The sequence below is a fragment of the Plectropomus leopardus genome, chromosome 6, assembly GCF_008729295.1.
Source record: "Plectropomus leopardus isolate mb chromosome 6, YSFRI_Pleo_2.0, whole genome shotgun sequence".
In the NCBI taxonomy this organism is placed as follows: Eukaryota; Metazoa; Chordata; class Actinopteri; order Perciformes; family Serranidae; genus Plectropomus; species Plectropomus leopardus.
The window spans coordinates 15043707-15058786 of NC_056468.1; the positions used below are offsets into that span (position 1 = coordinate 15043707).

The following is a 15080-nucleotide window of genomic DNA, read 5'->3' on the forward strand; positions in this document are numbered from 1 at the left end:
TTCCTCACAGCACAGCGCAGCTCCAAAAAGACCGTTCTTTTCCTTCCTTTTGTTATTTTATATTGATATTGACACATGAATAGTTGTTGGCAGAGAAATATTTAATATGCTATAACAACAGCACATGAGGTCAGTAAAGGCGATCAAAGGAGTTCAGAGCGTGACCTTGGCTACCTTCCTTGTCTGGATTTTGCCTTCAGAGCCAAACATTAAATTGCATTTAAGAAAAAAAAAATGCCGTTATGAGTTTCCAGTTTTATTCCATCCTTAGTTCCCCATCCCAGATTCAGTACTCCCTGCTGCCAGGACTTCATCTCTAATTGGAATTTGTTCATAGTTGACCTGGCTGGTTAAATAAAGTTTGACTCGAATGAACGGATTAAACAGTCCAACCACACATGCAGTTGTGGCTGCTCTTGGTTCGGATCCAACGTCTGTGTCTGCGTTTGCTCTGCTGAGTCCACAGGCGGAGGATGGCGGCCTAATCCCGGACATAGAGCTCGGTCACGCTCCCCATCAACCACCGATCCCTAAATGACTGGCTCCGGGGAGGAGAGGGAGGGAGGGGAAAGAGAGAAGTAAAATACGACATAGATGAGGTGAAGTAGGAAGAAAATGAGAAGAGGAGTGTGGGTTATGATAAGTCGAGGATGAAAGGAAGTTTTGGATGTGTCAGTATCTCCACCACACATGTGCACCATCCGCTGGAGCCGTAGGCGACGGCAGGGTGGGGCTTGCTTGGCCTACAGCCCTACCAGAAATAGCCTTAGCCCCACCTTAGCCCTACCATTGAACAACCAAGAAAGGTACCATATCAACTCCTTTAATTTTCTTCTGTTTGCCTGTACACTGTGTTCTCCCGCTGACAATGTCCGGCAGCGTCCCCGCATCCTAACAGCGTAATGCAGTGCCGTGCACATTAAACTGATCCGAGTTCAGGAGCAGAATCGCCCCTCATTCATTAAATTTCCTGGTTGGTCATCAACGTAAGATCAAAGCTCGTACACGTTACGTCACTGACGTCACTCGCGTGCGCCTCTACCAGCTAACATTTAGGGTTTACCTCCGTCAAAACTAGCTAGTTGCTAACCGCACTTAAATCGGAGAATTGAAATGTCAAAATGGACCGTTTCATTTCCAAACGCCAACATACAGAAAATGTGCATGTTGGTTAACTTTTCATCCACACCTGAGGGGGGACAGGACAGGGAGGAGCTTCCTCCACCTGCGAGAGCGAGTGAGTTTAAATATATTCAAATTTCTTTATAAATCTCTCTCCCTCTCTCATTGTGCGTGCGTGTGAGTGTGTGTGAGAAATGTGAGACATTATTTAAAATGCGCAGGGTTTAGGGACCGGTGTGTGGGTAATAGACCATCCGCGTCTGCTGCGCTTGTTGTTACGCGTGAAAAGGGAGTCATTGCAATCATCCTAAAGTAATCATCTCAACTTGAGTATTATTTCTGTTTGTTGAGAGGACGGTATTACTTATATTAAAATTTTGACATTGGATTTGCCCCACCTTCATCTAGCCAAAAAAAAAATTTAAAAAAAAATGTCTGCCATCGCAACTGGCTGGTGCATTTTATTTTTGGAGGTTAAACATGAGGAGTTTGGGCGAGGAGATGTAGAAGAGAAAGGTTTAATGAATTCATTCTTCCATATCTAAACCAGGCTGCTGGAAGCCAGGATACTAATCTGTTTTCCTCCATCTGTCCTCCCCGTCTCTGTCTGTCTTCCCTCTCACTCTTGCTTGTCTTTGCTCACTTTATTTAAAGAAGTTTTCGATTTCTCCCCTTCACTCTTTCTCTCTCTGTACGTCTATGTGCGTGCAAGTGTGTGCTTGTTGTGATGTGTTCTCCAGTTCAGGACTTTAAAGCGGTCTAAAATCCCAGTGGGGACAGAAACCCAGGTGCAGAGTGCAGGTGGCGTGACCACAGAGACATCCTGGTGTTGACAGACCTGCCTCTGTCTCTCGCTTTCTTCTCCTTCATGTTCCATCTCTCACTCTCTTTTTCTCTCTCTCTATTTTTATCTCCTTCACCTCTTGGTTTTCTCTGTTTTTGCTTCACTGTCAATATCCATATCACAATATGTCTTCATCATCTGCAACCCCCCTCTCTGTCTCCCTTCCTCCCTGCCATCCACCACTTTCTTCCACAGGGCGAGCGCTGTTCTTTCTCTGTGCAGATGTGGTTCTACTTCCTGTGTGGGCTCCGTAGCGACCTGTGGGCGTTCCTTCCGGCAGAGTTGGCCAAGGATGTGCTTGGCCAGGTGCTGTCAGAGACTTTACAGCTGCTGGTGCAAAGATATGCCAGAGCCCGTCCTTCATACAAGAGACACCTGCAAATCAGGTAGCAAGTACAGCTGTCAAGTGCCATACTGGCCTTCTTGTCACTGTTTTTAATATAAATGAGGCTATACTAAAATAACATCCAAAATGTAGTCAGGGGCCTCATAACAAAAAGTCCAATGTCTGAAATCCTATATTATGTCAGTTTAGGATGACATTTAGGATTTTTTGTTTTTGTATTACAGAAACAGGTTTCTTGACTGCATTTGGGAGAAAAACATATCATATCTTAGGATAGAATTTTTAAAAAATCTATTTTTAAAATTTTATTTTTTTAATTGATTTATTTATTTTTATCACATCACATTTATGCCATCCTAGCTTGGGATTTCCCAAGCTAGGATGGCATAAATCCAAAATTACTGCCAAAGATGGCAGCAGCACTGTTATTAGGCAGGTCTGTATAAAGATGTAGACCAACATGAACACCGTCAGCTTCCCAGTTTTGCAGAAGCAATCCGACTGGATTTTGGATTTGGATTTGATCAAATCTTGAAAACTGGTTGTTCAAAAGAAAAAGAAAGGATTCTGAAATCAGATTAGGTGACGTAAACCAGTTTTGGTTTTGATCCGGACTGAACCCTTCAGTATGGACTCAAAACTTTTTAGTAGGATCAGAATACCTTTGATCCAAAAGACCAGGATTATTATCTGCTACTGAAGGTGTTGAGATTTGATCAAAATATACCATTGTTTTCTCAATTGCTGTTTTCAAGGTCAAGATTAAACTTTGTACCTGTTAATACTGCTTTCTATCAAATTCTATCTAATTTGTGGTTTTCCTGACTATTCCCAATAAGTATAGATTATAGGAATGCTTTTAAATCGCTCATGATCTTTTTCACACATGTACAGCCAACATGTATGAAGACTTTGGTATAAACTGTATATAAATATAGACTTGGGTATACGTAATGGTATCATAAATTACGTCAGAACTTCTAGGCACAGCTCTAAATGGTTTAACCTCTCTCACTGTTGGCTTAGTTTCCCTCAGCTCCTTTGGGTCCAATGGTGGAGGTGGTCTGACGTAGTGTTAGCATGCCATTGGCACGCTCTCTGTACAGACTCAAGGGTCATCCTCTCCGCCTGATAGCTGAATGATGACAATGAACAGGCTAAACTGTAACACACGGCAAGAGGATGAAAGAGTGACAAAGATGAAGTGCATTATACAGTACATGTGTAGCACCGCAGGATGTCAACACAAAGCCTGGTTTATGTTGCCTGGAGATACATGTGTTTCTGGAGGGACAGTTGTAAAGTGTAAGGCTAGCCTAAACAGATGGCTTTTCAAAGCTCCTCCAAGTTTCCTATGTGTATAGCACTCACATGGGTACTCTTATGCTACTTCACCTCTCCTGTATCAGTCCATCTCTGTGTGTGTCTAATAACAATTTAGGCCATGGGAAGAGCAAGCATGAGGAGATGAGAGATGATGAGCAGCGCTCCCCGACCAATTGAGGAAACAGATTTAGGGGCGTATAAATGTGAAAGCAATGACTTTTATTGTGAAATCCAAAGCCCTTTGTACAGTGAGCTTTCCAACAGTAAAATCACCAGGAGGGTCTGTTGTCTGGCTGCCTGCAATAAGGCTGTTATGTCATGATGTAATGGTGGATGTCAACCATTGAAGACAGGGATGTTTGTTTTTAGTGTCTTTCTGTCTCTTTGTGTTCCCACAAATTCCCTCACATTACATCTTTTCTGTTTATATCTATACATTCACTTCTCTGTTTCTTTCCTCTGTGTCCAAGATGTGACATCACAGCCGTGTTGCTGTATGTGGAGCAGCTGATGGGGAGTGTGTGTGGAAGTCCCGAGGCCTTGGTGCACTCCAATCCTTCTGCAGCTATTGCAGTAATAGCGGGTGGATCAGACTGGCCGTACCAAATCCACAGCCTGTGTGAGCAACTCCTGACAGTCCTCGTCATTGTCACAGCACCCCTATCTTTGCTCTATAGGTTGGTATGCACACTGTCTTTTTGTTCTTCAAGCTTAAAGGTGGTGTCTGCTTTTCTGGAGAAAGTCTATTGTTATTGGAACTCAACACCCAAACAAATACACCCCTCCCGTCAGGGCTCCTTCAGAAGCTCCGGTAATACCGGTATCTCCGATGTTATTTACCTTTCATTACTATCATGGTGTACCTCTGTTCCTCGTGGGCAACACTGTGGAAGTGGGAGAAAAACCATGCAAGCCATTTAGTTTGTTTTGCATTTACAGAGCCAGGGCTATGTATAAACATGGATTTTTTTTTTTTTTAATTGGATGTCACAATGTCGCTGCCATCTTTGTTTGAGGCAGAAGTGATGTGATTTCTGTGGTCTGTACAATACAAAATCTTGAGTGAGCTTCAGTTTTCCCTCTTCTTTTTAATGTTGCAATGTTTAGTTACATTTTGATCGCCGAATATTGAGGCCCATATGGCATTTCATTATTTTGAAGCCCAATTTTGTGATTCTAAGGCAAGACGTGGAAGAGAAGGTGCACTGATCTTATTATGACCACCAAAATGCAAGACCAAACACATGATCTAACAGTTTCACTATTGTATGACTTATTAGTATATAGATTTGTTTATTTATTCTCACCTGTTATGATATCGGTAGAGCAGACATAAGTGTGATTTGACCCATAGTCCCATGGGTGTTACATGAGCCTTCTTGATGGCCGCCAGCCACTTTTTTCTTTGCAATTCCTCAACTGGTATGATGTAAAATTACAGACTTGGAGTTGTATAGTTTTGTCAGTTGTACAGCCAGTCACCCAGCAGCTCTTTGGCATGTTGGTGTGTTGATGTCACGAGGAAAATTATCGCTTTTCCAAGCAGCTGTCTGCATTGCTGCAAAAGTGTGCATTCTTCCACACCATTGCCGTGCAGCAACAACAGGCCAGACGTTGACTTTGAAAATTGGATTCGAAGTCCTGATTTCACCTATAAGTTAAAGTAAAATATAATGTATGCACACCTAAATGTTCTGCTTTTCAAATGAAACTATTCAACTAGTCTTGTCTCCTTATTGAAGACACAGCCCGCTGTGTACACTGTAAAAAATACTATAATAAGAAATAAATAAAAAGTATATTTTCAACAATTTGCACATTCATTTGTTTTGTGATAATCAATACCTGAAGAAGTATGAAGTACCATTTGTAAATTGAAAATGGATTGTTTAAAATGGCCACATGTTGTCTCAATCTCCTCCTCCAGGATATTTATGATTAATCCTGAGAAAGATTCTGCGCCACAGCAGCCTGACAGCCATGTTGTCCACTGGCTAAATGCTATCAACCCTGACCTCTTCACAGAGCACGCTGTACGGTATGTAAAATACACCCATCATACCATCCATCACCCATCATACAGTAGGTACACATTAGCATGTCCACACACAAACTTGCATACTCGCACAGTCTGGTATGCTAAGCCATCACACACACCTCCACCCACTGTGTAGAAAACCATATGTGTGTGTGTGAGTTACAGACGCACACTGTATGTGCGGATATATAACCAGACTTAGCCATTGCTCAGGGCTTCGAGCTGGAGTTGCTGAGGTAATATAACACAGATGCAAGCTGGGAAAGAAAAAAAATATAAAATAATAAATAAACTACCGTAGCCGCTGACACTGATTTTGTTTATGTTGATGGTTGCTGAGGGCTTTACACATGAGGCGTCAACAGAGTACACAATGATGTGTGCGCAAATGTGTACATGCCTGCATACATGTGTGTCCAGTTACTGTTGTGACCTCCAAGGTGCAGTCAATCATTCGCCCCCCCTTCACCCCTGACTCCACCCTCCTCCCCTCTCATCTCCCTCACTGCCAGAGGTGATGTCATTGCGTGCTGATGTAGCACAAATCAAACTAACCCCAGCTCTCCTTCTCCTAAGTATTGGAGAGCTGAAATTAGTTTATTTTTATGACCTCTTTATTTCTTTGCTCCCACCTCCTGCCTGCATGTGAAGGCGCCAGGGGGCCCTGCCAGTGGCCCAGGGCCAGATCCACAGGTCCTTCATCCTGCACCCAGCCTCTGTGGCCAGATCTCTCCCCAGCCTATTAAAATAAAACCCATTGTTATGGTTATTAAATAAAACAATAATAAAATCACAAAGCACATAAATAAATCATCTAGCATAACAGGCTATAAAGAAAGCATTTGAAGTTATGTTTTCTGGCCTTATGTGTGTTTCTGAATTTGCACACATTAAGGCTTTGGGTTTTTTTTTTTTTTTGTGCCTTTGCATGTGTGTGTCTGTGAGAGAGAATGTGTGTGTGTGTCTTGGTTCTGTAAGCTGACCCTGCGCTGTAGCCGGGTAGATTTATCAGAGCAGTTAAAAGAGGATTTCTTCTGGATTTGCAGTCCTAGTGACATCATAAATTGCACTGTCAGACTGAGGCATAGTTTTCCTCAGTCAAGCAGCAGGGTGCACCCTGCTTCAGCTTTCTGGCTCAAATGGAATGGTTAATTTCTGGGCAGACACCCCCTGTACTCCCTCCCGCCTTCGTGCTCCTCAGACAAACTCTGTCCATTCCTTCCATTAGATTTTTATTGAGATGTATAAAGTAATATGCAGGCACACACACATGTCAGCATGCCCTCACGCTTGCACACGTACATAACCACAAGCGCAGGCTCTGAAGGGTGCACACACACACACACACACACACACACACACACTTGCGCACACACACACAGCAAGGATACGGCTCATTACCCACAGCTGGCTGCAGCCTCTTGGTTATACAAAAGATGTAGGAGGGGGGTACTGCTGTATATTCATGTATTTGGCTGTCTCCCAAATGTTAATTTGGTTTTAGCTGGCCAAGATTAGAGCTAATTCCTTCCCGGTGCTCACTATAAGTAAGCGAGAGTGAAGGCATTTGCAGACTAAGCTCATATCTGGAGTGAGTGACATTGAAGGAAGTTACCATTGTAACATAAACACTTTCTCCTTCCTGATTGTCATCTAAGACAACTGTGATTTCAGTCCCTGTCTTTCACTTGTGATGCTGTGATGCTCCGTTGTTGTCTCTTTCTAAATGGACTGCTATCTGTACGCTCACCTGACACTGCAGAACTGTCAACTTTGTTTTTCTTCTTTCTGCTCTCAGAGATGGCCTTATGGGCCAGGCGGCCTTTGCATGTCAGCTGAGGCTGCTGACCTCTGACCCTGAACACAATCCCAGGTTGCTACTGCGAATGCTGCTGTACGGAGACTGTCACCTGCCTAGAATACTCCTGGAAAACTCTCGTAAGTTTTTTTTTTTTTAGTGTACACAGATTGGTATGCGTCAATGGATAAAGGGCACAGTGTGTGTGTATGTGTGTTGTACATGCTTAGCTGTCAATCCTTCGGCTACTTTCATTAATTCTGTAATATTTCCAATTTGTATAATGCTGGACCTACAGAGTCTATCCCGCAGAGGCCATGAGTGGGAAGCTGTTTACCAGTGCCTTAATTATGGTGCTTAAGATCCTAAGCGAGTTATACAGACCTTAGATGAGCTCTATCCATTTTATGAAGTTATCATCAGCATCTTTGCCATCATCATCATTTTCACCTTGGTCACCATCATCACTAAATCAATAGAGAGTAGTAATAAACACTCAACAGGCCCAGGCGGAGCACACACGCTGACCTTTAAAGATTTTCCCTTCCTTCTTCTCCCCTCCACACTGGCAACAGTCTAACCTTTAAAGACTGTTGTGCACTCGCACATTAATTCACATTATAGCGACCTCATTAATAACAACTCTCACTGTCTCGTTCTCTCGCTCGGTCTGAGGCTGGCTCAGAGGCTCTGCAATGCTTCTCCCCGCACGCTGCCGTAAATCAACGCTGGAAGCGCTGACTCTCGCGTGTTATCACGGTGACGGGCTAATTAACCAGGAAGCAGACAGACAGAAGGAACAGCTTGACTGAACGCCTACACTCCCATAAGCCACTTCACTTCCCCATATATGGATATTCAGAGGTGTTTCTTTGTGCAATTTTGATAAAAATTCAAGTGTTACTTACTAATAAATGGAAATAAAAAGAGTCACAAACTGCCTCAGTTGAGCTTTGCTCTATCCAATTCAATTAAATTTAGTGTGTAAAGATCCAGTGTTTAGGATTTAGGAGATATAAATCGAATATAATATAATAAGTATGTTTCCTTTAGTGCATAAACACCTACAAATAAGAATCGTCATGTTTTTGTTACGTTAGAGTTGGCCATTTACATCTACATAGGGAGAAGGTCATCATCTAGAGAGATCACCATGTTACATTACTGTGTTTCTACAGTAGCCCAAGAAAGACAAACCAAACACTGGCTCAAAAACAGGCCATTCTTTTTTTCACATTGACCACCGTTAGCAGCACCTCTGCGATGAGTGTTGGAAAAGCAGTACATTTTTAACAAACTTTAAACTTTTTATATATTGTTTTCACTAGTTTTAATCACCTGATCTGTTTGTTCTGGAGAGAAAATGGCTCATGGAAAATGGAAAAGTTGGCTTCTGGTAAAAAAAAAAAAAAAAAAAAAAACCTCCTGAAAAAATGAAGTCAGAACTGACTGGGAAAGTTTTCAGCTAAGTTTCAATCTACAATCCTCACTGATGCCACTAAATCCCCTTAAATCTTACACAGTGTTCCTTTAAATTAATTGTTAAAGGGGAATTTCACCCATTTTATTGTTATGGTCTTAGACAGTCCAAAAATATACCTAAAAATGAACAGCTCTTTCCCAAATCCAGAAACGAGAGTGCTAAAATTTGAATAGGGACAAAACAGGGATTTTCTGAGTATTTAGGTACATTTTCTGTTTCACGACTGTGAACACTACAATAGAATAAAACTCCTTTGGGTATAAAAAAAAGAAAACAAGTATTCAGTGGGTCCACAAACTCAGGTGCCCTGTCATTGTCTATGGAGCAGTACAACACTTTATACCCTATGAGATCACAAGTTTTAGACTTGTCTGACCTTTTTCTTTAACAGTAGCTTGTGTTTAAAAGTATTAATTGGAATTTCCTAGGCCATGGAAATAACACTTTGGAATTCCTAATTAGGTGGTTCCCTTTTAAAATCAGCTTCTGTCTGAACAGTAGGACACTAGCAGTGAATGTCTTCTGATATTACTAACTTTGTTTCATTAACAGCACTTTGACATCACTGTCGTTACCCTCAGACACATTTTACAATACAGTATTTCTGCTTTATCAAAGCACAGTAACTTGCGAGAGAGCTAGCTACCAAACTGAATCACTTTCCCCCTGTCTGACAATTTGAAAATGTGACTGTTTGCAGAGGGATAACACCTCCTCCACATTTACAAAAACAGTTTTTTGCTTTTGCACAACTCTCCCTAAATCAGAAGATACACCACTCCAGGTGCACACACACACACACTTATACACACATAGCCCTTTTATTATCATCAGCGTGTCTGTTTCCAATTACAGAGGTTTGCAGAGAGGGCCCTTGTGACTGGTTGACTGGTTGTCCGGAAGATAAACAGGTGTATGTATTGGCGATGTATCAAGGCTGGATAAGCTTAGAGACAGAGAGGGAGGGAGAGAGAGTGAGGGAAAATAGGAAAAGCAACCGAGAAATCGACATAGAAACACAAACCCACTGGAATTATTGTGCGCTGCAGCGGTAGTGGAAACTCCACAGAGATGTGCCAGCGCACTGTCATCAGTTTTTCTCAAGTCATCTGCTGCTTCATAATAGGATCATTATTAAAAGGCACCTAGTTAACCTGCCATGCTCTCCAGCACCCCAAGTGGAAATTAATGTTAGTCGCCCCCTGTTTCCTTGGACCGTTGCAGCCACAGCAGTGATATCCAGAACACTTTCCCCTTAAGGACCAATTACCAGACATGGAGAGAACAAGATGCTGGCGTAACCCACATTATGGCGCCTAATAGACTGATTGTAGGTCAGGTTGGTTGACCACTTTGGAGTGCATGTCTTAGATGTGTTATTGTGAAAGAAAAGGAGAGAGATGTAGAGGGAGACTCAGAGATAGAGACAGGGAGATAAGTGCTATCAGTTCTCACCAGGACCTTGAGTGGTGGCAGTGCTTCCTACCTGCCTGTTATTAAGGCGGCTGATATTACCGTCCCCGTAATGCAGCAGCTAATTCAGCGCTGTCATTTTAAAATAGTCCAGCATTAGTCAGATGGAAGCCGCGCTGCCCTCCATCACAGCGCCCCCTCATTGACTGCTGCGTTGCATACACTCTCCTATTCAAATAGCTGTCATCTCCCACACAGCAGACTGACAGACCGCTGGATGTCTGCCACCTCTGGAGCAATGGGCCTTTCCTCAGCAACCCCTGTCAACTTAACACACACACACTTGCAAGTGCACAAAACGCATATATAGACATCCATATGGTTTACACACGCACACACACCTCCATCCACAGCCCTGTGCTCAGACAGCAACCCCCACAAGGACACCCTGTCAAAACCTCTTCCTTTTCACTTCCTGTCTCCATGTGCTGTGGGGGCTTTGAAATCTGTTCCTTTTTCTGTTTTTTTTTTCTGGTCTGTTTTTTTTCCCTCCATCTAACACAGATGTGGGTTTTTCTTCCCCTTCTATTTCACAATGCCTTTTGTTCACCCTTTCTGTTAACATGTGTCAGGTTGGGCAGCCTTGACATTTTCCAATGTGTTTTTGTGCAAAGAAATCAAGATGCTGCTTCGTTGGATAGAGTTTTATATCTTTCACTACCTACCTCTATAAGGTTGATACTTTTTAATCGTAATTCAAAAAGCAGTCCGATTTAACGCTCACCTACACACCCCCTAACTGAGAGTTTTTTGTGCTCGTGAGTCGGCCTCTTTTCCTCTTTGTGTATCCTGTTGTTGCGTGTGTCAAGTATTCGTGAATATCAAGATTTCATAAATTCATTGACATTTGGATTGCCCACACATTTATTTGTATTGTGCACAGAAGTGTCTCACTGACTCAGACCGACTCTATTTTTCTCAGATTTTTGCCAGGAGAGCTACTCAGAAATGTCTACAGAGAGCCGCAAAGCAGGGGATGACTTCATAGTCGCATTGTTCAACCTCTTTAGTTGCCTAAATAATGTTCCCAAGGCCTTGACTCAGTTCCTTCAACCCTACCTGGAAAGGGCGCACATATGGGAACATCTCTATACACTGCCAGGTAAAGTAGCAATCAGCTGCTGTGTTATATTGTAGTTCAGGAGTCATTACTACAGAATACAGAGTAACCCTAAAAGCTATGGTGCTATTGAAAATCGTAGTCCTGTGCACTTCCCTACATTGTGTGTTTGAAACCCAATGTTTTCATGTTAATAAACAATGATATACTTCCGTAGTATTTAATGATATTTTGATTTTTTAGGATAAGAATCTGCTTTTGAGAGTAACATTGATGTTTTCATTGCTTGTTAGCTTTGTGCTATTTGGTTTATAGTAATTTCTAAGAACAGATATCTGCATATGTATGTTGAAACTGTAGGCAAAGAAACAATATTTCGGGTTTCCATATGTCGACCAAGTAGTACTGACCAATCATGTTTGAGCAGCAGGTAAACAGCCATCGGCTATTCAGCTGTATATGAGATTTAAAAATTGTATATGCATTCATATAAGGAACTGTTAGAGATTAGCCAAAACAGAAAAGAAAGTCTTGGCCTGGATATCTGCTTTCTAAAGCAGGGGCAGCCAGTTTGAAGAGACATAACCCATTCTACTTTGCTTCACTCTGACTCTGATCATTTAATTCTAACCAATCTCAATTCTCTTGCCAAAACCTAACTAGTCCTACCAATAAAGGCAACAAGTACTCGGCAATCAAAGGTAAAGTTGGGTGGGTCATGCCTGTGCTATCCCAGAAAATGGCACAACCTTAAACCAGCTTGTCTTTTTTATGGCCAACATCAGTCAGTATATAGGTGGGTAAGAAGCAGAAAACAATCAATGTGTCCTCTACACATACTTTGCTACTGGTTTAAGCTGCGACTTTGCTGGCCCAAATTTACCAATGTTCAACTCCATGCGATGCAAAGATGGAAATTAGCTTCGTCCCTGGAAGAGAAAGTTTTATTCACCCCTCTGCTTGCATTGGATAGAGGTGAATAGGAGGCAAATATTCAGTGTTAATTTCGCTCAGTGTGTGACCATAGAGGCTTACCATTGTCAAACCGAAAGATGATAGGTTCAGAGCTTGGCTTTACAGGGCAGGATACTGTACTGTTTATCTATTCTATACTACAAGATAAGTAATAAATAAGTAAATAATGATAAAACATAGAAATTTTAATGTTATTCCATCATCATGATCATTCTAGTTCTATGTGATTAAATACCTAGTCAGTATCATTCTCATTTTATGTTTAATTGGAAAACTGATTGTTAAAGCTGTCACCTCCAAAGATATTCAGTCTTAATTGTTAAATGCTTGTATGACAGGAAAGTGATGTGACTGATATAAAGATTTACCCACATTTTCTCATAATATTTTAGATATGTTTCTAAAAATAAGAGTTTATCTGCCTGCATTGAATAGCTCATCTCTCAAAAGGGCCAATGTTGACATTGCATGCACGTGAGCCGAAGCATGGCTTTAATATGCTGTTATAGAGACTGCAATTACTCCCCAACTCTTCCTTTCTTTCCGCCTCTCTCTGGTACAAGCTTTGATACAGAGCTTAATCAGAACTCCTGTGGAGTATGGAGCCCTTTTTGGTGGTGATTTTTATATCCTGGGTGAGTGGTAATTATTGTAGCATAAATTAGGGTGATTGGAGAAGAGTATTTGGATGGAGACAGAGCAAGGGAGGGGTCGACAGAGGGAAAGAACGAAAAGGAGATAGAGTGAGCCAGAGAGAAATTCTCAAAGTCATCCAATCATCATTTATCCTCACAGGGTAATTAGTTTAATTATTGGACTGTGCCAAATCTTTGTAATATAACTTTGGTTACAGGATACCCCCGGTGCCCCCATTTCTATTTAAACTGTTCACTGAGTTAACTTTCGTAGATTGGGTTTAGAATTTCACTATTTCTCCACTTACACTGATGTTTCATCACACGGTAGCAGGTTGTTTCGAATCAATACACCAGTCAATACAGTAGCGGGCGGTATAAAGTCTGAGAACCAAGTGACTTTGAAAAATAGGTCTAGGTCTCACCTTCCACTGAGCACTTCTTCTCCGAAAAGCTATATCATTTTCTGTTCCGCTCCCCTCTTTTTCTACGGGTCTGAGGTCACACATTTGTTAGGCGTCCCTGGAGATTTCAGTGCGCTTCGAGTGCCGTCACAGCACTATATCTCTCTGTTGTAGCCTTTGGTTTTACAGCCGACGCTGTAGGAAGTTTATGGGTGCCATACAACTTCATGCTGTGGCTGCTCTGCTATCAATATGCGCGGGATATGAAAGGGCAGAGCGACGGAAGACATAGTGCACCTGGAGAAGGTTGTAAGATTTCTACTGCGGGCCACCTGGGTTTGATCGAGAACATCTGAATTTAACTTGACATTACTCGCTTTTAGTGGAGATATTTCAGCAGAATCCCTTAACGCTCTGTGGACATGCAAGCTATTCACATCTCTGTGTTTTTTCATTGTCTGAAAAGTGGAGTCATTTGCCACACAGACTGAGTGTGAGGTGGACTGTAGCATGTAACCCACTCTAATTTGGTAGCAATCATAAAATTTCATCTACCCTTCATTTTTATGTCAATTATATGGCATGTCTGCAGGTTTCTGACAAGTTTACAAGTCCAGCCCTTAATAATTGAGGACTTGATGTAGTGATAAAACTACATACAGTTGGAGGTCTTAATTTTTTATTATGCACTAAGAGACTTCTTTATACTTCATGTCTGCTTTTAAGATCATTTTAAAAATAGGGTGTTTGGAGTACCAGTAAGCATTTCTGCTTATCAAAATCTTCATCTAAGTAATCTTGGTCTGAGACATTTTTAAAAAGAAAGTGACGGCACATCAGTGGTTAGACATAAGTTTATTTTAATTTTTTTTTGTAAATCTAAGTTTTTATTTTGAACATGCAAAATAAAAAAAATAAAAAGTATAAGTACGAAAACAACACCAGAATATCCAGCGGACATAATCAGTAAACAACATAAGTATTTCATGTCTGTAATGGAGCAGAAGGAGGTTAACACTTATCAAATCCTAACCTTTAGAAAAATATATTGAAAAACTTTATATTTAACATGAATAAAGTTAGAGGTTGTGCTGCTTCCCAGCACTGGACATGATACATGTGTCACAAGGCATGGCAGCTTGCTTAGAAATGTTCTCCTATATTACGAAAAAAGTTTACCAAAATGTGTTTCCGAAAATATTGGAGGAGAGAAATAAGCTATGCATTTGCTGATCTGTCTTCTATTTAGATTGACAATGGTTAGTTTAGAAGATTTATAGTAGTTTCAAGTGGCAGCAGTTAGCACCAGACACCCCTGAATTGCATAAAACAGCCTAGATTCAACTTTATGCAAATGATGAGTGGACGCCCCATCTCTTGGAATACGTTACACTACCAAAATGCATTGCAAGGCTGCTTACATAGACAATAATACTTTACACATATCTTATGTGAGTCAGTTTAGGTCTGGCATTTTGCATCCTGCAAACTGGGTTTCTTCTTGTTCACTGGCTTCAGTCCTTCTTACAGAACCACACTAGTCACAGCCTGACATTGACTTAATGCGTTATTTTTA

At 41.4% G+C, this 15080-nt stretch overlaps 1 protein-coding gene across 2 annotated transcripts in view; it reads left to right on the plus strand.

The window, feature by feature from the left end:
* The window catches only part of kiaa0825 (KIAA0825 ortholog), a 130933-nt gene that overhangs the window by 36779 nt on the left and 79074 nt on the right, over positions 1 to 15080 (plus strand). For both annotated transcript variants that reach the window (XM_042488197.1, XM_042488198.1), the window contains exons 12-16: positions 2162 to 2352; positions 4109 to 4315; positions 5566 to 5676; positions 7475 to 7614; positions 11353 to 11532. In XM_042488197.1, coding sequence (XP_042344131.1) covers positions 2162 to 2352; positions 4109 to 4315; positions 5566 to 5676; positions 7475 to 7614; positions 11353 to 11532 — 829 coding nt within the window. The remainder of the gene's footprint in view (positions 1 to 2161; positions 2353 to 4108; positions 4316 to 5565; positions 5677 to 7474; positions 7615 to 11352; positions 11533 to 15080) is intronic.